This window comes from Mus pahari, chromosome 11 (genome assembly GCF_900095145.1).
Source record: "Mus pahari chromosome 11, PAHARI_EIJ_v1.1, whole genome shotgun sequence".
NCBI classification, from domain to species: Eukaryota; Metazoa; Chordata; class Mammalia; order Rodentia; family Muridae; genus Mus; species Mus pahari.
The window spans coordinates 56,259,839-56,282,377 of NC_034600.1; the positions used below are offsets into that span (position 1 = coordinate 56,259,839).

At 36.8% G+C, this 22,539-nt stretch overlaps 1 protein-coding gene across 1 annotated transcript in view; it reads right to left on the bottom strand.

Annotated features, from left to right (window-relative positions):
• The window catches only part of Spef2 (sperm flagellar 2), a 166,963-nt gene that overhangs the window by 70,521 nt on the left and 73,903 nt on the right, over positions 1 to 22,539 (bottom strand). Inside the window, exons 13-20 of the mRNA XM_021208381.1 lie at positions 21,253 to 21,310; positions 19,769 to 19,821; positions 17,997 to 18,100; positions 14,562 to 14,818; positions 8,637 to 8,745; positions 6,397 to 6,554; positions 4,974 to 5,126; positions 1,844 to 1,894 (exon numbers count right to left, since the gene is read on the bottom strand). Coding sequence (XP_021064040.1) covers positions 1,844 to 1,894; positions 4,974 to 5,126; positions 6,397 to 6,554; positions 8,637 to 8,745; positions 14,562 to 14,818; positions 17,997 to 18,100; positions 19,769 to 19,821; positions 21,253 to 21,310 — 943 coding nt within the window. The remainder of the gene's footprint in view (positions 1 to 1,843; positions 1,895 to 4,973; positions 5,127 to 6,396; positions 6,555 to 8,636; positions 8,746 to 14,561; positions 14,819 to 17,996; positions 18,101 to 19,768; positions 19,822 to 21,252; positions 21,311 to 22,539) is intronic.

The following is a 22,539-nucleotide window of genomic DNA, read 5'->3' on the forward strand; positions in this document are numbered from 1 at the left end:
GGAAGGAAAGAAAGAAAGAAAGAAAGAAAGAAAGAAAGAAAGAAAGAAAGAAAGAAAGAAAGAAAGAAAAGAAAGAGAAAGAAAGAAAGGAAGGAAGGAAGGAAGGAAGGAAGGAAAGAAAGAAAGAAAGAAAGAAAGAAAGAAAGAAAGAAAGCAAGAAAGAAAGAAAAGAAAGAGAAAGAAAGAGAGAGAAGGAAAGAGAGAAAGAAGGAAAGAAGGAAAGAAAGAAAGAAAGAAAGAAAGAAAGAAAGAAAGAAAGAAAGAAAGAAAGAAAGAAAGAAAGAAAGAAAATCCTTTAGGTTAATTTAACTGAGCTAGTGAATGAAAATATTTTAACTGTTAATCTTGCATTGTTGTTCCTGGCTTTTTTAGTGCCCATATTTCTAATTAAGGTGCTCCCAGACTCTCCATTCTATTACATCTAATTTATGATTTGGTAGCAAGTCTCTCCACGTGTGCTCAATATGTCTTTCTGGTGCTCATACAATAATCTTTCATTTGAGTTTAGTTTGGGAACAATTAAGATGCAAGAGATAAGTAATATGAAATAGGACATTTCTCTGGTGGTAAATAATCAGGAGCTGAGTATAAATAACAGCAGTTCGAATTTCAATTAGCATGGCGTCTCAGCCTTGATTTACTAACTACATCTACGAACATAGGTCTGCAGTGTCACATAAACATGGCAAGATTGCCTTTGACAGTAATGCTCTAGAATATGATGTTCATCTTAGCATATATATATATATATATATATATATATATATATATATATATAAACTGTGTGTGTGTGTATAGTATTGAGGTATAGTATTGAGATATATATCAAGATATTCATAACATTTAGAATATTTTGTGACTATCACTACCCACTTTTAGACTATGGAAGTTTATGATGGATATTTAAGTAAAAGTACACACCACAAGATGGTAACTCTGGGAACCTATCTGGAAACAAGTCAAGTACACGTATTCATTGCATTTAAATCTTTAAATTCTTTTGTTATAGAAACAACATGAGTCTAATTAATATGTTTTAGAGCCTGTATGTTTTCCATTACGCACTTCAAAAATAATATTTACCTTACTTCAAATAAATGGATAAAATAAAATAGACAAATATAAGTAAAATTCAAGTCAGATAATAATGCAACTCAAAACACAAGGTCAAAACCTGAAGAATGAAAAGGCAGTTATAGTAGTTCCAGCCTTTGCATAAATGGAGAGTCAGGTGCTACTGTGGCTCTGAAATCGCACCCAAGATAAGACAATGAAAGGGAACACACACTCATTATATAACCACTCATGCAGTAGTGGCAACTTCTCACACCCCTTGATAGCAAGTGAAATTTCTCACTTAGGATTACGTATATGAGCTATTGAGTGAGACAATTACATACTTGCATTTCAGAAATTGCAATAGCGGGTCATTACCGGTCCAATGCCAAGTTTTAGTTCTACTTCTGTGTTGTAAGGAAAGATGGAGATGTTATGCCCAAGTGCTTATTAGTGAATACAATTTAATGAGAGGCCAAAAATGGCACAGCAGAGGCTTTATGGGAGCAAAGCTTAACACCTATAATATCCATGATCTGTGGATACTCTGCCTATTAAGCAATCGCTTCATTAACCCTTGCAAGCATCACTTTTTTTTCCTCCATTGCCTTGGAATCTGATGCTGTTTTCCTTAGAATGAACTAATGGTTTGCAAATGCCCCCCAAAAGTAGTCACAATGTATACTGCCTGCCATCTTCCACGGCTGTTTTTTACTGAGCTGGTTATAAAACACAGGAATACATGTAACAATCGCTAACTTTATCTGTTGTACCTTTCCAGTCTCACCTTTCTTTCCTTTTCCTTCAGGTTGAGATTCTTGCTTACCATGCTGGATTTCTAAATAAAATTCAACATACAAATATCACTGATGGTTTCTTTCAATAGCCTAGACTGTACGAGCTCTAAGCAATAAAATATGTTTTTGAACTGCATCAAATGAGTCACTATTTTTTTCCTGTGAGCTGAAGTCAATCTGAAGACAGACTCTACATTTACTCTTAATGAATGATATAGTTCATCAAGAATTACAGTTCTATTCTATGTCTTCATGCAAAGAAATCTAATATTACTTTAGTAGTGAAATTTAGTAATGAATTTGTTCATAATATTTAACGAGATGGTAGGGCATTTAAAGATAAATCACTAGTGTGTGTGTGTGTGTGTGTGTGTGTGTGTGTGTGTGTGTGTGTGTGTGTGTGCTTAGAAGTGATAGTCAAAAATTACATTAATGCTTGGTACTTGCCTTTGACTATTTCTTGTCTGACTGCTAAGATTCCTTAGAAATAAACAAGTAAAAGACACAGAGGATCATCCTCACAACAATTTTACCTAAAAGGATTTTTAAACAGACATATATTTGACAGCAAATTTTATAAAGTTCTGTATGTTGGAATCAGTTAACTGTTTTTACAGAAAGAAAGTTTAATAATTAGAAAACCTTATGATAAAGATATTCTGGGTAGCAAGATATGTAAGGAGTTTTGCTGATTAGAACAAGATGGTCATACAGAAACAAAATAAGACACTGGATTTATAAAGTTTTGTGGAAAACTATTTCTATTGAAAGTAACATGTACTCTGACCCATTTTAAAGATTAGCTCTAAAGTATGTTCTGAAATCTAAGTGTGTTTCAGTGAGTGAGTGTGTGTGTGTGTGTGTGTGTGTGTGTGCATGAGAGAGAGAGAGAGAGAGAGAGAGAGAGAGAGAGAGAGAGAGAGAGAGAGAAGAGGAGAGAGAACTGTGAATTGTAACCCAAGGTGGTCTTAACTCCTCATTTGCCTTTTATCTCTGGCAAATGTTGGGGTTTCAGGTTTGCAGTACCGTGCTTATCCTACAAAGAAACAAACAAATAAAGACAAAAACCAAAAACCACTTAAATAGTAGCAAGATATTATTATTATTATTATTATTATTATTATTATTATTATTATTATTATTTTATACTGAGAACTTTAGTTCAAAATTAAATAGACCTTTCAATGGAAGATAAATGTGAAGGTTTTTAGTTGAATCCTAAAGAGGGTTGAAACTTATAAAATGGAGACCTGTATTCTAGAATTGTACTTGGACCAAATCCGCTAAGATTAAGTGCACTGTACCTCCTCCAACCATTTTTTCAAGCTAGAGTTTTGATTCTTGTTTAAAAGAACGAGTATTTTTTCACAGTAACTTTCTCTTTGAAATAGTAAAGCAAAAGCTCTAACTTGCTTGGGCAAACATTTTATCTGAGCTGCTGGGTGGCTCTCTCTACCCTCCTGCCTTTTGATGCCTATGAGCACTAATATTTCCCACCAGTATTGTTATGTGCTTGGATGTAACTAAGCAAGTAGAAATGAATCATAGTATATGCTTATAAGATTAGGAACTAACTCTGCCCTTGTTAGAAAAGAAAGAGACAGGTACAGTCAGTCAGTGAAGCCAAAGCAGATTTATTATTCCTCCAGTGTACACTATTCAAGGTTACAGCTTTAAAATAGAAAAAAAAATACTCTAGGAACTTAAATATTTAAATTCTGTCAGAATAAGAAAGACTAGAAGTTAGTATTGGGAAAGGCACAGTTACACTGATATTCTGATTATAAGCAAGCTCAAAAGGACCATGGTGGGTAATTCTCTAGCATGTGAAAAATGCCTTCCAAGTCTAAATCACATTTTAAAGATTTGACTTTTTCTAATTAAATATTATATATTCTAATTCCTAGTGAGGTTACAAGAAAATGTACTATATATTATACATGATTTTGTATTTTACTGTCTTATACTAAAAGAAAATTTCATATTTATATACCCTGTATTTGGTTAAACCCAGTTTTGTTAAGCACAATGGACCTTAGTGTATTATTATGAAGGTCACTTAAAATTCCTTCAATTGTGTGAAACAAAGTTCTTTGCTTTGTCTCTAAAATTTTAGTTTCTATGATTACATTTAGTTTTGTAAAGAACAACAGATTTATGTCAAGTCTTCATGCAGTGAAACTATTATTAGAGACAGTTATGATATACCAAGGATAAGCAATGAAATAGACAGCAAAACAGCCAACTACCTGTGAAGAAGCTATGCCACAAGTCACATTGATATTGGTGTTTCACAAATGTCACTAGCAAAATGCTTAATCATGTACATTTTCTGTCACTTGATGTTAAATTTACAGGTTCCAGTGGCTAAGCATCTAGAACAAATGAATCTATAATATATTTTCTACAAGACTGTGTTTTTTATAAAAAGTCATTTAATTTTACTGAGGTGACGGTATGCATGTGTGTATGTATGTATATTGCTGTGCACACACATGCCATGTTAAGTATGTGGAGTTAGAGAGTAACTTTTGAGATGTGGTTCTTCTTTTTAACTTCATGAGTCTTGAGGACACAACTTAGGTTGTGACTAGGCACCTTTACCCACTAAGCTACATCAGTGGTCTCATCTGTATCTATTCTATGACTGTCTAACTGAATGTTTCTGGCTATACACAAATTCAAGTATCTAATTAATGTTGTTAAGCAGTTGTCTTCTCCACATGCCCTAAAACATTTGTTACCTACATCTCTCCTCTGCCTATCTGAACTTCTAAGCACCTGGCCTGACGGGGTGACTCTACATCTCCTGTGGAACAGGGAAGACGTTGAGCTTTTTAAACAAGCATTTTGCTGAGCTGGAGGGCTTTTCCTTGAAATCAAAACGAATGTAGCTCAGTGGTAGAGCATATTCTCTGCCTGTGAGAGATCCTGATAGAATCTGCAATGCCATAAAAAAAAAGTAGAAAGAGTATTTCCACTTCTGGAAATATTTGTTTCACATGATTGAAGTCTCCACAGTCTAAATCTAGACAAGAAGCCTGTCATTCTAATTTATCATTCTTTCCTATGTGAAAACAAGAAACTGACTAATAGGATACAGATCACTCTGTCAGTCACCTGATTGTGTCTTTCCTTTCCCAGGAGTCTTTGCCTGATGAAGCTCCTTGTCTTTTTCTGCTTCAGATGAAGGGGGAGGGCTCATAGTGGGAGGCTCAGCCTGGGGAGCCCCCGCCTTTTTCTCAGTTTCCTTTTCTTCCAGTGTCTTTTCAACTTCAGAAAGGATGATAAAAACAAACCTTCATTAGGGACTCTGGGTGCCTACTATTTCATTTCAACTAACAAATATCAAAATAATTATGAAATTATACTTATTAGTAAAATTACTTCTACATACTCTATTCGCAGCAAAATTTGTTATTCCTAACATTCCTTCATGTTTTGGGTTCTTCTTTTTTCATTTGCCTCATCGTTATGGTTATGATAATGGTATGAGATGAGGGTGATAATGATGATGTTGATGATGTGTGTGTATCTGTATGTATGTGTGTATGTGTATGTAGGTATATATACATGTGTGCGTATATATGTGTATATGTATAATTAGATAATAAAAAAGGATAGGTTCAAATGTCAAAGAAAATATAAAAGTTGAAAAACAAAATATTAATTAAAATGATCTAGAACATCAAAGTTAGAAGTACATAAAGAAAGGAGAGCAGTCACATGTGGCAGTGAATGCCTATAATCTCAGTTCTTAAGAGGCTGAGTTAGGAGAACCACAGAAGTTGAAAACCACTCTGTCCTACACAGTGCCTTTCACATCATCCTAGTATCTCATGAAATGAAAATAATAAATAAATAAATAAATAAATAAATAAATAAATAAATAAAGACTCAAGCAGTGTGATATGAGATATAGGATGCCAGGTGTAAATGGCAAAACGACTGTTAGTCTACCACACAGAAATGGATGATCACATGCCTAAGAATATATAGAGAGCAATTAAGTGGATTTTTTGAGTTAAAATAACAATGTGCCAGATGGTGGTGGCTCATGCCTTTAATCTCAACATGTGGAAGGCAAAGGCAGGCAGATCTCTGAGTTCATAGACAGCCTGATCTACAGAGTGAGTTCCAAAACAGCCAAGCCTACAGAGAGAAACCTTGCCTCCAAACATTAAAAAAAAAGGAAATAGAAAAAGAGAAAAAAAAAAGGAAGAAAAAAAGGAAGGACAGAAGGAAGGAAGGAAAGAAGGAAGGAAGGAAGGAAGGAAGGAAGGAAGGAAGGAAGGAAGGGAGAAAGAAAGAAGGAAGAAAGAAAAGAAAGAAAGAAGGAAGAAAGAAAGAAGAAAGGGGAGAAAGAGAGAGAAGAAAGAAAGAAAAGAAAAAAAGAAAAGAAAAATACATGACAAAAAGTTGGGTTAGTATGAAATGGGGGGGTGGATCTGTGAGAAGTTGAGAAAGGAAGAATATTATCAAGATACAATGGTTACTCTTAATGATTTAATATGTTTGTAAAAACATATGTACATATGATTACCTTTGATCTTTTTGTTTACTGCTTCAGTAGCAAAAATTTCTTTTACTTTCTGGCATAAGAGCCCTTCATCTATTTCAGCATTGATTTTTGTCAGAATGTTTTTTGGCTCTGTAAACCACTCTTCCAACAATGGCCAGTTGTCCAAGAAGCCAACAATTCTGTGAAATAAAGACATTATATGAATATGTGATACTCATTTAAGTGTTTGAGTAAAGAGACATTAAACAAGATATTTAGTAGATTTATTTGACAATTCATAATGAAGAAGTAGCCTGGCAATGGAATTCAGCCCCCAAAATTAACTTTTTGTGAATTTATATGTGATGGAAAAATACTATATTTAAAGAACTTGTCTGATGGCATCAAGGTTTAAGCTTTAGAATTTTAGAAGTATGGATGAAAAGGTTTGAAAACGCTAAGCATTTGGCAAACTTCAGGCTTATGCTCAAATTTCTGAAGATGAAAGAAAATGTCATTCACAGTAATGTGTCTGACTTTGTTTAATGGCTCTTCCAGTGATGCCATAGACCCAACACTCAGGTCATACTTTCCTTTTCCCTTATAGATACAAAGTGAAGAGGTCTTTGGGTAAGGAGAGAGGGCATAGGCTAGTTAGCTTTATTCAAAATTATTCTTGAATCATTGGGATTTTCCCCCCTCTGAGAGCATAGACAGCTTCCTATAGCTCAAATTACACTTTCTGCTCATTTATTCTTAGATATCTCAAGCTTTCATGAAATTGCCTAATTTTGTCTAAATTTTCTTTTCCAAAGCAAAGTTATGCACAATTCAGAGAAAGTCAAGTAACTTCATTTTGGTCAACTTGAAGAACTACTATGAATTTTTTCAGTTTTGACTTCCAGTTCTTTGAAATTCTGTGATCTTCACTGGTACTTTCTAAGTGCTTGCTGAATTCTCCAGATAAAACTTAAAAGCATTTTCTTTTTCACGTTTTTTTTTTTTATTATTCTTTTACTTTCTTCACCTTTTTTGTCAGGTAATTTTATTAATCATGTTAATGCTAACGTTGCTTGAAGGAATGACAGATAAAGTGACTGTCCCTAGGCCCAAGTTAATCATGCCTAAAATCTTAGCCATCAAACCTGAAACTGTTTCACATACATTAATGCATTTATATACTGTTCATTCTGGGATTTTTTTTTTTTCTTTTAGACTGGCAGGAAATACATTGTTACAATGTATTTCGATACATTGTATGTCCCATCTAGTTGGGTAAGAAAAGAGAGTAGCGTAAACAAGATTCATTGTCCTGAAAGCAAGCTGTTGATGAACTGGGGTTTGACAGGTACATTAGCAGGAGTGTAAAGGCATCTGATTTTTAAAATTATTTCATTTTGTGCTAAAATTTTTTTAAAGATATTTTTTGCTTAAAAGCATTTTCTGATTGGCTTGTTTCCCCAGACTCTGACAACTGTGGCTCCAAATACAAATGTTTTCCACATAATATTTCACTCAATGCAGAAACATAGTTTTGATTTACCTGTAAAAGATTCTGTGGCAGGGATGAGTCTCTTTCCCTTTTTATAGATTTTTTTTTTATTCATATGTTGTTTATTTACTCATTCTTAACAGGTATTCTGGGTAGATACTGGTGAAAGAATACTAAAAGCCTAGCAGATACCTTATCGTCTAGAAGTTTGCATGTAGTGTAATTATTTGTAACAGTCCTATATTTATAATTCCAGCACTTCAGAAACAGTTCACAGGTCCTTAGCAATGACTTGAACATGTAGTTGAAATACATGTAGATATCCCATGAGAGAGAGCTTCTCTTCATATGCCTCCAGGAATCATTAGGAGGGTCCCACTAGACTTGGAACACCCACCTTCCTAGAAATCAGCTGACTCTTCTTGTCATTGTCATGGGAAGGCAAACTGTAGAACTCGCTTTATGAAATTATACAGCTCCAGGTACAAATATATGACAAAGGTAGGATCACAAACATAACATGACAATATTGAAGCTCACTCATTTTTATCTTTGAAAAATTACATTTTTCCTTGTCTATGCAGTGTTCCAAAACCTAGGACCATGTCCATATTGCATAGAACTTAATTCTTTTATCTTTATCATGAATGATCTCCCATTTCTGACTATAAAGAACTTCCTTGGTGAACACATTCTACTGACCTCAGAGTTTTTTTTATCCTTCCAAAGTCACCAATTGTCACCTCTTTGAAGGGCAACAAATAGGAAGGGCACAAAGTTGAAAACGTACCTGTGCTGTATGTGGTCTCTTAAGTTCCGGTCCTCACTCTTATCTTCGCTTGTACCAGTTCCAGGACGGCGAACATTTTCATGAGAAATTTCATTTGAGATTTCTTTAGCTATGGTACAAAAACTACCTAGTTAGACAATTAACCATACCAATCAAAGTTGCTACTTACTGACAAAACATACTTGTGCAAGATTCCAGGTAGAAATAGCCATATTTTGGTCTACAATTGCTTCAGTGTTTATATTAACATATATAATATATACAAATATATTTACATAGAATATATTTTGATTATGTTCTTTTCATTCTCCACCTCTTCACAGATTCTCTACCACCTTTTTACCTACCCAATTTCTTGTTCTTTCTCAAAAACAAAATAAATAAAAACATCAGTCAAAACAAACATGTAATAAGACAAAAACTACCAAAACAAAAGCTTCCCAAGATCATGCCAATCAAAATCCTAGTGTGGAAGGAGAAGAAGCTTGCTGGGCCCTACCCCTGGGCATTAGAAGCTGATAGCTTCTGGGGGAATGAGAATCACTCTTCACTGGGGATGTAGCCACTGCTTGGTGGTCCATGCACCGCTGGATAGTCCCATTGTCATGCATATGTGACCAGCACTAAGTAGATTATGATTTAATAAAACAAAAGAAACATAAGAAGTTAGGAAGGGAATGTGTTTGGGTGGGACCTGGAGAGAGTTGGGTGGAGATTGTATATGTATATGTATATGTATATGTATATGTATATGTATATGTATATGTATATGTATATGTATATGTATATGTATATGCATATGCATATGTACATGTACATGTATATACACACATGGAATTCTCAAAGGATAAAATTTTTGAAATAAATTTTAAAATAAATAAAACATTAATTATAGCAGTTTGTGGATTTAAGAGAAGAGAATGGCATTGGAGATGGAATTGCATAAGCATGCATAGAAATGATAGAAATACTGTGTACAAATATATTCAAATTCTCAGATAAATTAAAAAAAAACTTACCATTATTAAAGAGAAACCCAAACAACCACAAAAATTTAAGTGGTTTTAGAATAAGAATTCATATTTCTCTTGGAATGGGCAAGAAATGAGGTAAAATCACACTGAAGAGAAGCTTGATTGTCAATATGAAATACCTCAGGACAGATGGTTGGTGAGACAATTCTGAGATGCAGTAAGTTAGGTTCAGGGAAGGGAAGATACCAAGAGTTTCTTTTAACTAATGCTGGGCTGGACAGGAGAGCACTTCCCATGAAGGAAAGTACTTCCTGGGTGGGAGAGTACTTCCTGTTCTTAAAAAAACAACCTGAGTCTAGTTCCCAGCAGTCACATGGTAGCTTTCAAGGGCTTGTAGCTCCGTTTCTAGACGCCCCAATGCTTTTGTCTGATCACTGTGAGCATGTGCACATATGTGGTGCCTATAACCACACAAAAGCACACGGGGGTGGGGGATAGGGAGAGAGACTGAATAATAAATGAATTAAGAAAAAACACATAAGTAAAGTTAACAAAGGAAAAAAAAAAAAAGACAAAGCATGCCATATTCCCTTCTTTCTCTATTGAAGTCTGGCCACCAAGATCACACCATATTCTGATTCTTGAATCAAACAACCAAGAATCAGAAACATTCCCTTGTATCTCAGGACTCTGTATTGTACTGTGTTGTCCCTCTTAGCTGTCACTAAAGTTCAGTGTCAACAGAGTATGATTTCTTCTTTTTGTGCTTCATTATAGAATATCTTGTCTCCCTAGAGCCAGTGGAATATTTTTCCAGCTGTTATCAGCCCATGACACCGATACTTTAGATAATTTGTCTCAGGATTGACCCAGTTTATCATTTAAGACTGGACAACGTATACACAGCCAGTAAACCCTTTGTTTCAGAGACCTCTCTGTCTAAAGTTTGATGGAAAGATACTGACTATAAAGAATATGTTGTCGTGGATAACAGACTTGGAAACAGAAAATCAGCACTGGGAAGAAGTAGGAGTAAAATAAGGGGACCATAAAGTCAAATATGCATGAGACTACTTACTAATACCACACTATAATATTGTGAAAGAGTCATGCCTCTTTTTGGCACTATGAACTCGCTCTAGAATAAACACAAAGAAATTGACCGTGAGGAGTGAAAAATAATTAATAGGAAAAAAAATGTTCACCAGCTCTCACTGAGGTTCATCCAAAACACAAAGTACTCCTAAACGGGGAATAAACAGAAAATGATGAAGAAAAAAGCAAGCCTTGAGCTAGACTAAAAGGAATTAAAGCAAAACAGCACTGGGTGCGAATTCACAGCGCTCAAGAAAATGAAGGGCCTCGGAAGTGTAGTCATCAGTGTCTATCTACATTAATGATAAAACAAGAGGGAATGGATTTGGAATAGAAAATCATGGTGGCTTTTGTTTATTTGCTTTGTTTTGGGTTTTTCTTGGTTATAAAATTTATGATATCCAAAGCTAGGAAAGAATGCCTTGGACTAGATTGAAAGGAATGAGAGTTGCGCAGAGAAAGACACACTGAGGAGTACATTAATAGCATGTGAGTCGGAAAAGGGTCTGGAATGTTCACAGGGTGCGGTAATCACCCCTTCAACAGATAGATGACTGAAAAAGAAATGTAGACACTTCAACTTGTTTTTCTGCCTCTCAACTTTGCCTTTCTGTATCCGCCAAGGTTTTTCTTCATCTGTCCTGATTTCACTTCTGAGGTTTGACCAAACACTTTGACCAAAAGCAACTTAGAGGAGAAAGGGCTTCATTCACAAGTCCAGGTTGTAGTCCATTACTGTGGGGTGGGTCAGGACAGAAACCCAATACAGCTAGTCATGCTGTAGTTGAGAACCCAGACAAATGAATGCACACATATGTAATGTTTAGACTGTTCTTTTCTGTTCTTAAACAGCCCAAGGATTAAACTTAGGGAAATGCGTTTCTCACAATGGGCTGGTTTTTGTTTTCGGCATCATTTAATGGAATTAAGAAAATATCCCACAGACATATCCAAAGGCCAATCTTAAGTAGGCAGTCCCTCATTGAGATGCTCTTCCCAGGTGAGCTTATATTGTGGCAAGTTCAAAATGCAATCATCTTATCATTTCTTTTATCATAGTTAAACTAAAGCAGTTATCTTTAAATTTTAAAAACGAACAAACAAACAAACATCACCACAACAAAAATACAAACTTGTCTTCAAAACTAATTACCAGGAAAATAAATCATACTACCCCCAGGCCCTTCTCTATAAGACAGAAGAAGAAAGGAAAAAAGAGAACAGGTCCTAAAAGGAAATTTGTAGTATTCTGAACCTATGCTCTCCCCCTTTCACAAAAATTCTTCTAGAAAGTTACCTTCATTCCTGCTCCCTGTCTCTGTGCCTCTCTTTCAGGCTTCCATTCTCAGCAATCCATCTCCCCCCCTCCCCTGTCACCAAAAATGTCAAAGCTAATGGTTATGTTTCCATCCTTATCTCAATGTATTTTTCTATAACATGTATAGGAAGAACTCAGCTTACAGGGCTTCCATTAGTTATCAGGTTGTTTTCATATTCACAATATATCAAATGAAGTCAGATGAAAATTCTAGAAGCAACCAGATTACACAGTGTATCAATGACTGAGATTGGGGGTTCAGTCTCACCATTGTTACTCTAGACTTTGAGTTCTTTTAAATGTTATACTGTTCATTTTAATTAGATCTCCAAAGGGAAAATTATACACGAGTATATAACCTAATGAATTAATAAACTGAAAATATTCAGGATACAGATCAACAAAATCCAGCCTTAGAAGTCTCTAATGTCCCATTGCAGTTACTATTAACCTCAGAGGGTGATCACTCATAGCCTGAGCTGGAAACCCTGTGGTGCTTCCTCTTACCTTTATCCAAGTCACCATTCTCTCACAAGCTAAGCCATGCTCTCTCTGAGTGGCTAAGACAGGCACTGACCCTTCCACAATGATGCTGGTCTCCTGCAGTGATTATTCCTTCTCCGCAAGCCTCCTTGATCTCCTCCCTATAATCTTTGAGCACTGTCTGGATTGATGTTCAGCCTTTGCTGCCTCCCTGCCTTTGAATGTGGTATGCCGACCTGAGATGTGGTTCATCAGACTTCTCTATGGATTGCAGTCATCATAAGGCAGTATGTGGAACCTGTTCCTAGTGACTGTGCTCAAACACGCTGGTTAGACTTCGACTGTTCTTGGAGGGATAGTGCACTGCACTTTACTCCTAAATATCTGCCCTTTGCTTATGAAACACAGGATACAAAGGCACACCACAGATTAAGTGTTTGGTGACTTCCTCACCACTATCCCAGGTAGATCTCACTCCAAATGCTGTGTTAGCCCTGAGAGAGTTAACGAAAGAATAATTAATGCTATCATTTGGTAAAACATGTATTTTAAGAGTAAATCTGTAACAAAGAACTCATGAAATGAACTGTGCTTTAGAAATCATTCACTCTTGTCAGTTCATAAGAGAGTTGGTAAAGAGTGACAAGCAATTCAAAACAGGAAGTGCACACCATTATAAGCAACTGGCAATGGAGGAATAGATATTAATAGATTGAAAAAAAGAAACTGGCTACTACCTATAGGGAAATATATTTGCTGTGATACTTTTGACAGAAATTGTATCTCAGTTGAAGAAAATTCACCAGGCTGACTGCAAATGGATAAAATTTGAATTGCTAGCAATTTCCTCTAACTTATAGATTTACTGAATAGTCAAGTCGAAGTTACAGCTCCTGACAGAACCAGTTATCTTAAAACATCTAGTAGAAAATATCCAGGTCTCTACTGAGAAAATACCCAGGAATCTTTCATTCATTTCAAAGCCGTCCACAAACTTCCCTGACATTTATTACATATCACACCAATCCTTTGCATTAAATCCCAATGTCTTTGAATATTCATGACAATACCATAGTCCTTTTTTATTCCATCGGGTAGAAAACTGAACTGTAAGAAATGAAATATATTTGTCATGGGGTCTCTGATTTCTGGAAGGCTAAGGTGAGAATATTATTGAGTCTATGAATTTAAAGCCAGCAATAAAATGAGACCTTACCTCATAAAAGAAAAAAATATAGATAATAAAATAAAATTTAAAGTGCAACAACAAAAAAACCCAATGAATCAAGTTTCTCAAGTACCTTATAAGGGGAAATTAAGGCTTAAGAATATATACTTTCATCTTGGTAAATGTTTAATTTGTAGGATAAAATATTTCCGTTTTAATGATAAGAAAAGTCAAATCCATCAAGAGTTTTGGCAATAGTACTCAACTTTGCCATATGAGCAGTTACAGCCACTGTTTCTGGCCTCCTTAGAGTCAATACATAATCCAAGAAAGAATGTTGCCAGATCCTTACATACAATATAGTAGATATAGTTTTATCAGCATCATTAAAGTACCAGATAGCTATAAATTGCATCTTTGTGTGTACACGTCTCAGAGGAAGCTCTGACATGGAGAGCTGTCAATTTACTGGAAAAGGCCAGTGACGTGCTTACAGTTGGCCCAGAATTCTCCCTTAGTTCCAGGTTTGGCTAACACTAAATACTGTCAGTAAAAATAAGAGACAGTGAACTCAGCTAGATAACACTTTGAAAAAATATAGATTAAATGAATCTATTAATTTAGTCAAAAACCATTTTCAATATAATATATTTGACCATGCTTTTCCCTCCTCCCAGATTCTTTCTAACTCCCTACACAGCCAGCTTCATGATCTCTTGCTCTTCAAAAAACAAAAACAGAAAACAAAAGCAAAAACAAAACAAAACAAAACAAAAAACAAAAATGAAACCATGGAGTTAAAAAGAAAACCCACAGGTTTTAAAAGCACATTTGATTATGGAGAAGAGTGTAATGTTTAAAAAAAAAAATCAATGTATTCCTCTTACCTATGAAATCATTAGTGCGAGCCAGCGATGAGTTATCGGAAATATCTAGCAATATGACAAAATCAAGTGCAGATGGGAGAAGAAAGACCTCTTTGGAAGCTGAGGGGTCTAGGGCCAATGTGGGCATTTGTTCTTTCTTCCTCTTTAACTGTAGGAATTTTCTTTTGTACCCTGTGAGTGCTTCCTCCAGGAGTTTGGCTTGATTTAATGTCATTGGAAATCCATCAAGAACCCAGCTTTGGTCCACAGGTATCTCCCTAAATTCAAACGGCACAATTCATTAGCATGCTGAGAGACACTATGGCCCTTCAAAAGTCAGTGATACGATGAGTGCCTTTTCTTTATTGTAAATTCATCCTATTGCATAGATGTCGCTATTTAATAGCTAGAGTAAGAGGTTTCCTTATGTGTTCTGATTGCTTCCTTGCCTAAAATCCTCCTGTAGGTTCCTGCTGTCATGCAGATCTGTGCTCTTAACTTATAACTACCTTTCACAATTTTAAATGCTTACATGTTGGGGTCTCCCACCTCCACTAATCACTCTCCCTCAAAACACCAGCCCCTCACAGGCACATAGGCCCACCAGAGATTTGCTACCGAAAGGACCTCCCCAGATCTCCCAGAATGCAGCATCCTTGGACCGCCTACCAGGCACTCATCCCTGCCTCAATCCTCGGACCCGCCTATGATTCCTTGGACCCGCCTACGATTGGACCGCCACCAACTTCAAAAGACTCAAGGGTGGGCTGGGAATTTTTCATGTTACTTAAGCAGAGTCTAGTTATTAAACTTGGAGCCTTGACCAGTGTGAAATTGCCAGGGCTTCAATTTCCTTTCGCAGCCTATTCCCTTTTAGGATATTCCCACCCTTCAAGAAGAACCCAGACCGGAATGTTTCCGCGGGTGGGAACACTCACTTACAGGCAGATATCCTCACCACGGTGTGAATATGTGTAGCTCTGTCTACCCTATGCTCAGGCTGCACTTCCTCAAAAGTCCTCATCTATACAATGGAGTACTGTAAAATACTTCACTGAGGTTTGTGAAGAGGAATAGAGATGACACATTTAGTAGATGTCACACAGATCTTAGTCCATACTGAACTCTCCCGTCACCAATTTGGAGGGGACCCCCAACCCACCCACTCTTATGCTTTTACTAATTTCACCATATCAATAACATAGTCTTGAATTAAAACTTTCCTTTTTGGTTTTCTTTTCTTTTTTGTTTGTTTGTTTGTTTGTTTTGTTGTTTTTCGAGACAGTGTTTCTCTGTGTAACAGGCCTGGCTGTCCTGGAACTCACTCTGTAGACCAGGCTGATCTCAAAATCACAGACATTCATCTGCCTCTACCTCCTGAGTATTGGGATCAAAGGCATGGGCCACCACAAAAAGGGCTTAACGTTCTACCTTCAAATGATGCCAAACTAAAAAGTCTTCCTTATATTTTAAAGGTATTAATTTACTTACTGCCTCTCATATTAAAGAATAGATTTGCCGTTCCAGAAGTTTTTAAGTCTTTTGGTGACTGCCTGAAATCTTTCAGATCATGTGGCAGGAAGGATGGGGCACGGACAAGGGGCTGGGGGAGGGGAACAAATTTCAGAAAGATTTCAATTCTTGATCAAAAGCATAGAATTTCAAATGGCTTCCTGTCTACTGATTCTCACCATGGCTCCCAGCTTCCGTCTGGCATCTGCCTTTATCTCTCCCACTAGGTTATCAAGAACAGGAAGAGACTGCATTTCACTTTCCCGACTTCTCCAAAGAGAGATCAACCTTCTTCATAGATTGGGCTTACTGATTCATTTGCCCAAGTCATAGGAGAGAATTACCATAAGTGCTTGTTTGACCTCTTCTGGGACCTGCTGCCTCAGAAGCCACAGCAGACAGAGCCAGAGGCAGAGGTTAGAACTGCACTCCTTCAATGCTAGAGTGAGACAGCGGACAGCAGGGAGCAGAGGAGCCTGGACTCAGGTTGTTGTTACATCACTACCCAGACACAGCTATGTAACTACAACAACTAATGTTCCTTTTCTTAGTAGACTAGACCGAAAGATTGTAAACCAGTGACAGTCCTCAGGAGGTGTCTTAGAGGAAATGGAAATGGTGTTTGGTGTGAGGAGGGTGGTTGTGTGGACCCTCCAGATCTACTAAAACCGAAGCGAAGGGCTCCTTGATGCTTTTGCATATCCATTTGCTTGATGAACAAAGAGCACTGTGGTAAAGTGTACTTTATGTCATTTCTGAGAAATGTGAGGCTAAAACCCTTCCATTGATGGTAGCAGTCTCGAGTTCCAATTACTAGATACGTAAGTGAGAAGCAGTTTTAATTTTTAAAGCAGCCTTTAAGACAACATTAAGGAGGAGCTTATCCCAGATGAATAGTAAAAAATTTCTATAAACTCTCCCTCCTCTTGCCTCTTAATGTTCTCCACATACCACAGTTAAGCAATTCCATTTCCTCTCCAATTCTTTCATCAGAGCCCTTTACTCTGTTTTGCCCCCGTCCTATAGATTATTTCCTTTATTATACAGAACAACTGGCCTCTTGTAATAGACATGTATAACAAAGCAAGGTTGAGGGTAATCCTCTCTCACTAAATGGAGGACAGGGAAAGTATAAAATGACAGGTTCTTTGAACTTTTCCTCTTTGTCTCCTGTCACATACCTTCCCTGTGCTACCCATATGTGCTTTGTCTGTGCAGTGTACCACTGCCTGTTGTCCTAGGATTCCCGGACTCCATTCCTGCCCTCTTTGTGAATCACAACACAAGCAAGTGCAGAAGCCTGTGTGCAGTCAGTTAGGATCTCCTTTCTTATACCATGTATCCTTGATATTGGGTAATTGTCCGATACTCCAAAAGTAGTAGAGGCTGACCTTCATTTCCATCAGGTGGAAGTCAAGACTAATCAGAGAGAAGTGAACTATAGTCCCGCAAATCTATGTATTCTCCCTCTATTTACTTATTAGAAGTTGGTAGATACATTTGGATATTTCATTTCTATGTTATTCTTCACATATCTTTTTGTAAATAATACATGAAATGAGATAGGGAGATGGCTCAGTAATTAAAGTACTTGCTGTGCAAGCATGTAAAATGAAGTTCTGGTTTCCAGAACTCATGTAAATGCTGGCTGGGTGTGGGACCCAACTGTAATTCTATCCTTAGAAGTTGGAGATGAGATGCCCCAAGTGAGTTGGCTGGAAGACTAGCTTGTCTGTTCATCAGGGTTTTCCTGAGAGACTCTGACTCAAACGACTAGGAAAATGGACTCAAACGATGAGACAATTCCAGATGCCAAACTTAGGCCTCTGTAGCCACACTCACAATTACGTGCACACTCTCACAAACATGCAGTCATACACCTATCCATGCAGAAAAAAAGAGAATATGTTAATTAGGTATGAGAAAAGAAACTGCAATACATACTTTATAGCATTTACCAGGATGCCAACAAGAAGTACGTCTGGAATGCTCTTTCCTCTTCTAAGCATCAGTTCTGATTTTGCACCAAGTTGAGCTCGCATGCTTAGCTGTGAAAAGAAATGAAGAATGTTAGGAGGGAGCTGCTTGAAAGAAATATTCCATTCAGGGTGCTGAGAGTTAAAACAATGAGTGGTCATGCTAGCTAATAAAAATACTGAGGACTTACCCCACTTCTGGAGTCACTGACACATTCAAGGAGGATCTGTATCAATTTTCAGCAGCTCTGACACCCCAAATTCCCCAAATTTCATATTCTAACACTTGCAATGTGAATGATTCAGTTCTGATCACTCATATCTATGAGAGATTGACTTCTGCCAACTCACATACTCATATAGCTCTTGAACATCATTTAGTGATCCAACTCCAAACTTCCAGCTCTATTCTTCTTCCTTGGTTCTTAGCCTTTCTTTCTCTATTACAAGTTCACTCTAGTGATTAGCTTTATTGTTTTGTCCAGAATTAATAATTGTGACTTCTAGGTGGGGTTAATTCTGCACAAGTAGTGTGATGTCACTGAATATGGGCTTCCCCAGAGCCTGATCTTCACTCAGTCACTGGAGTACTTTATATCAAATGAGATTCTATCACTACTCAAAACTATTCAACCCAAGCGGAGAACTGTAGCATACTTTTATTACAAATGTTGTAATTTCTTCTTAGGCTCTGACAGGACAGACTTCTTTCTTTCATCATATCTCTATCTCAGCCTTTGTTAAACACTGTGGGTTTATATAGTCCCACCCTGTTCATGTTTCTAGAGAGGCTTCTTAAATCCTGTTAGTGAATTCTCTTACTTCTCAGTTTGCTTAAGTCCTGTTTTCTCCAGAAGGGCTACCTTAATTTAATATCAGAATATTCCTTTCTCTACCGAAAATACTGCTTTTACTCTACTTTTCAATTTTCCCGAATCTGATTATCTTTTTCCATGCTTTTCAATTTATCTGTTAGTGTTTATGGCCAATTACCTGCCCATGTTTATAAGAATGTGGACTTCACAAGGGCAGAGAAGTCCACCAGTTGGGCTGTTGACATGTCTACATAAAACGATGTGTAGGGAAAAGCGTGTCCTGCTGAACTGATCCCAGTATGCATGAGGGGCTTTCAGCAAACCGCAAATGTAATAGCATAAACAAAGCTAACCTTTCTGCTAATCCATATTTCAAATGAATAGAGTAAAAGTTCTAACCCTCTATGCATTGCTTTTCTCAACTCACTTCTCTCTAAATAACTCATCCATCAAGCACATTGTTGGCTGCAAGTCCAACATGTCTTTACATTTAATCAGTTCTAAAAGCTGAATGATGAACTTGTTTGGGATGTTGATATTCATTGTAAAATAAATCAATTCTAATAAAAATGTAAATGAAGCACACATGATTAATTCTGTCATTGCTGCCCTCTACATTTAAGCAATACTGTTTGTGAAAGTATTCATTTGCTTTAGAAATAATATATCAAGTGAATTAAAATATCATATGTATACCTTTCTAAACTATTAAAATGGCATAGTGATTTCTACTCTTTTAGATGGAAAAATACTAAGAACATAAACAATATGATGGAAACGATAGTAATCACTCCTTTATCAAGCATAACTGAAAATCAAATAGAAGGTCATTGTTTAGTTTGTAACATCTGAATACATATTGAAAAAATACAAATTAGGACACATTTTAATATATGAGTAGACAAAATTAGATTATAATACTCACTGATAAAAAGCTATCACTTGATCTGAACTGATCCAATTCATTAATCTTGACACCTGGTAACAGGAAAGTAGTAAGGTCAGAGTCCCAGCATTCACATCTACATGTGACTTGCTTGTGCTGCATGCCCGTGCGCAGCCCTCTCTAGCTGGGGAATAAGGGTGTGACACTCAGCCGTGTCTGATACACTTAGCAAGAATATAAAGCAAATATTGCAGCATTACTTCTACTTCCAGTCCATGGTATTCCAGTTCCCTCTTTGGTAACATATCCAACTTTCTCAAAAAAACATCAAAATGTTAATTCACTACATTTATATTGTTCCTGGATTTGTGAAGTTAATATATGATAAACATTTTGGAAATATTTAGAAATCAGAATGGGCTCTTAGTTAAATTCTATGGAAAAATGCTTTCAGACTATATTTATAAAGAAAAGATAGCAAGCTGGGCGTGGTGGCGCACACCTTTGATCCCAACACTAGGGAGGCAGAGGCAGGCAGATTTCTGAGTTCGAGGCCAGCCTGGTCTACAGAGTGAGTTCCAGGACAGCCAAGGCTATACAGAGAAACTCTGTCTCGAATAAACCAAAAAAAAGAAAAAAAGAAAAAAAAAAGATAGCAATAATTAAATGACTCAAATCATGTATTAAGATACAAAATAACTGGAAAAATAAGCAAAGCATGACTTTCAAAAGAGCGAGAGAAGCCACCATGGAAGGTTCTACAGTTATTGCAAATCTGTGAATGATTCTATGGTGACAGAGGATAGCAGTGACCAGACAGAAGACTGAGCTTTAGAGCAGAATGTGAACAAATTGAAATATGCAAAAGCTTCATTCACACACATAAAAATGCCATTTAATAGTAAAAATGTTTCTCTTCAGTGATTCTACACATAATCAATCAGAAGGAACTAGCCAGGATTCCAAGCAGAGACCTTACAGTGGACGTTAGGAAGCTCAGCTCTGCTGCTCTTGCCAATAACTAAGAGTCGGAACAATTTAATGACTAGGGAACCACTGTCCTCCTGAGTGGAGGAGAGCAGACCCGGATGCTTCTCTCTATGTGCAGACCTCTGATGCTACTCTCTCAAACACACACACACACGTATGAAGGGAAAGGGAAAAGCAAAATACCCCAAACAAACCAACCAACACAAATGAAACAAAAACAAGAAAGCCACGAGTGAATACGCCATGTCCTGCTTACTTTCATAAAGGTTAACTTTAAACAATTACTTCAAGGAAGAGGGTGAAAATACTCACTGTAATTTCACTGAAGTCTCAAGTGTCAGCAATGACTACCTTGCACTATGTCAATCACCACACAGATAAGTATTGGAATCTCCAATGTTGCCATTGCTTCCCCTGAAATTATGTTTGATGAACACGTATGCACTCTTTTTGTTTCTGTATTGTAACCATGTTGTGGTATAAATGATGGGTGACTCGTTTTGACACATTACTTACTGGCTATATACTTTTACCTTCTTTTTGGGATGTTGTGTCCCCTGGAACTGGACTAACTGCTAACATATTTTTATCCTATGGTAAAACAGACAAACAAACAAATGGGTTTAATATTATCATTTTTCCATTACATTTCCACAACTTAGTGTTTATGAGCAAGCTACTTTATCTACATTAACAATATTAAACTGGGTTGAAATTTCTATCTTTAATGATTTCCAGAAGCAAGTACAATTTTGTGAGTGTGGAATTTATAGAGACACACAGTTACTTGTGGTATAATCTTTCAAACAGCTTTCAAGGTATGTAAAGTATAGAACTTTCTATTTTGGAAATTAAAAAAAAAAAACAAGGGAAATGTGCAGTTTATAGAAAATATCTTAAAAGAATAGTTCTAAAGCTGTCAGTCATGTCCACAGGTAAATAAGAGGAAAATGTGCATTATGAATTACTCTCTTGATCAAAATGAAAGCTTGCCATGATGTGAAAGAAGAAAGAACCACATTATGAAACAAATTTCCGTAACTTGTGATTTACTAGTATTTTTCCTGTGAATGGAAATCATTTAGAGTAAACCCTCTGTTAATTGATTCAATTACAGAGATGATGTGAGGTAGGAGAAAGGGAAGTGGGCTTCTACAAGCCTTCTGGCCTTGAGAAAACTGATCTATATGTATGGTTTCTACTACTGTCATTAGAAAACAAAAGAGGTGAACCACATAGGGGTTCTTCAAGTCACATAATAGTCTTCTCCCACCCCCAGCCTGTAGTACTATATCTTTATGAAATAATTATGAAATAATCAAATAAATTGCAATTGTGGATGTTAAAGAACGAAAATGTGATCAATTGAAGGCACTTTGAGCGACCCTCCTGACCCCAGCACAGTTAAGATGCGTTTCCGGTTGGTGGACTCTGTCTGAGGGCTAAGTTGATCCACCTGGCTATTTGCATATGGTTCCTTGAAGTCATTCAAGCAGCTTCATACTGTGAGCCTGGAGACCAAGCAATGCGTCCTCTTCTACCTTTAACCCTGTGGGGATCCAGCACCTGTCTAGTCCACTGCCAGGGTCCATCTGTAGTCTCTAACCACATAGTGGAAGCCCACTGTTCTCCACTTCCTGACACTTAGCGGTACAATGTCAGTCTAGGAACTAGTGAACTTAGTATAAGTGTAGGCCAGTCTCCTAATCTCTTAATAACTCCCTCTCTCCTCTCTCCCTCTCTCTCCTCTCTCCTCTCCCCTCTCTCCCCTCTCTCCTCTCTCCTCTCTTCTCTCTCCTCTCTCCTCTTCTCTCCTCTCT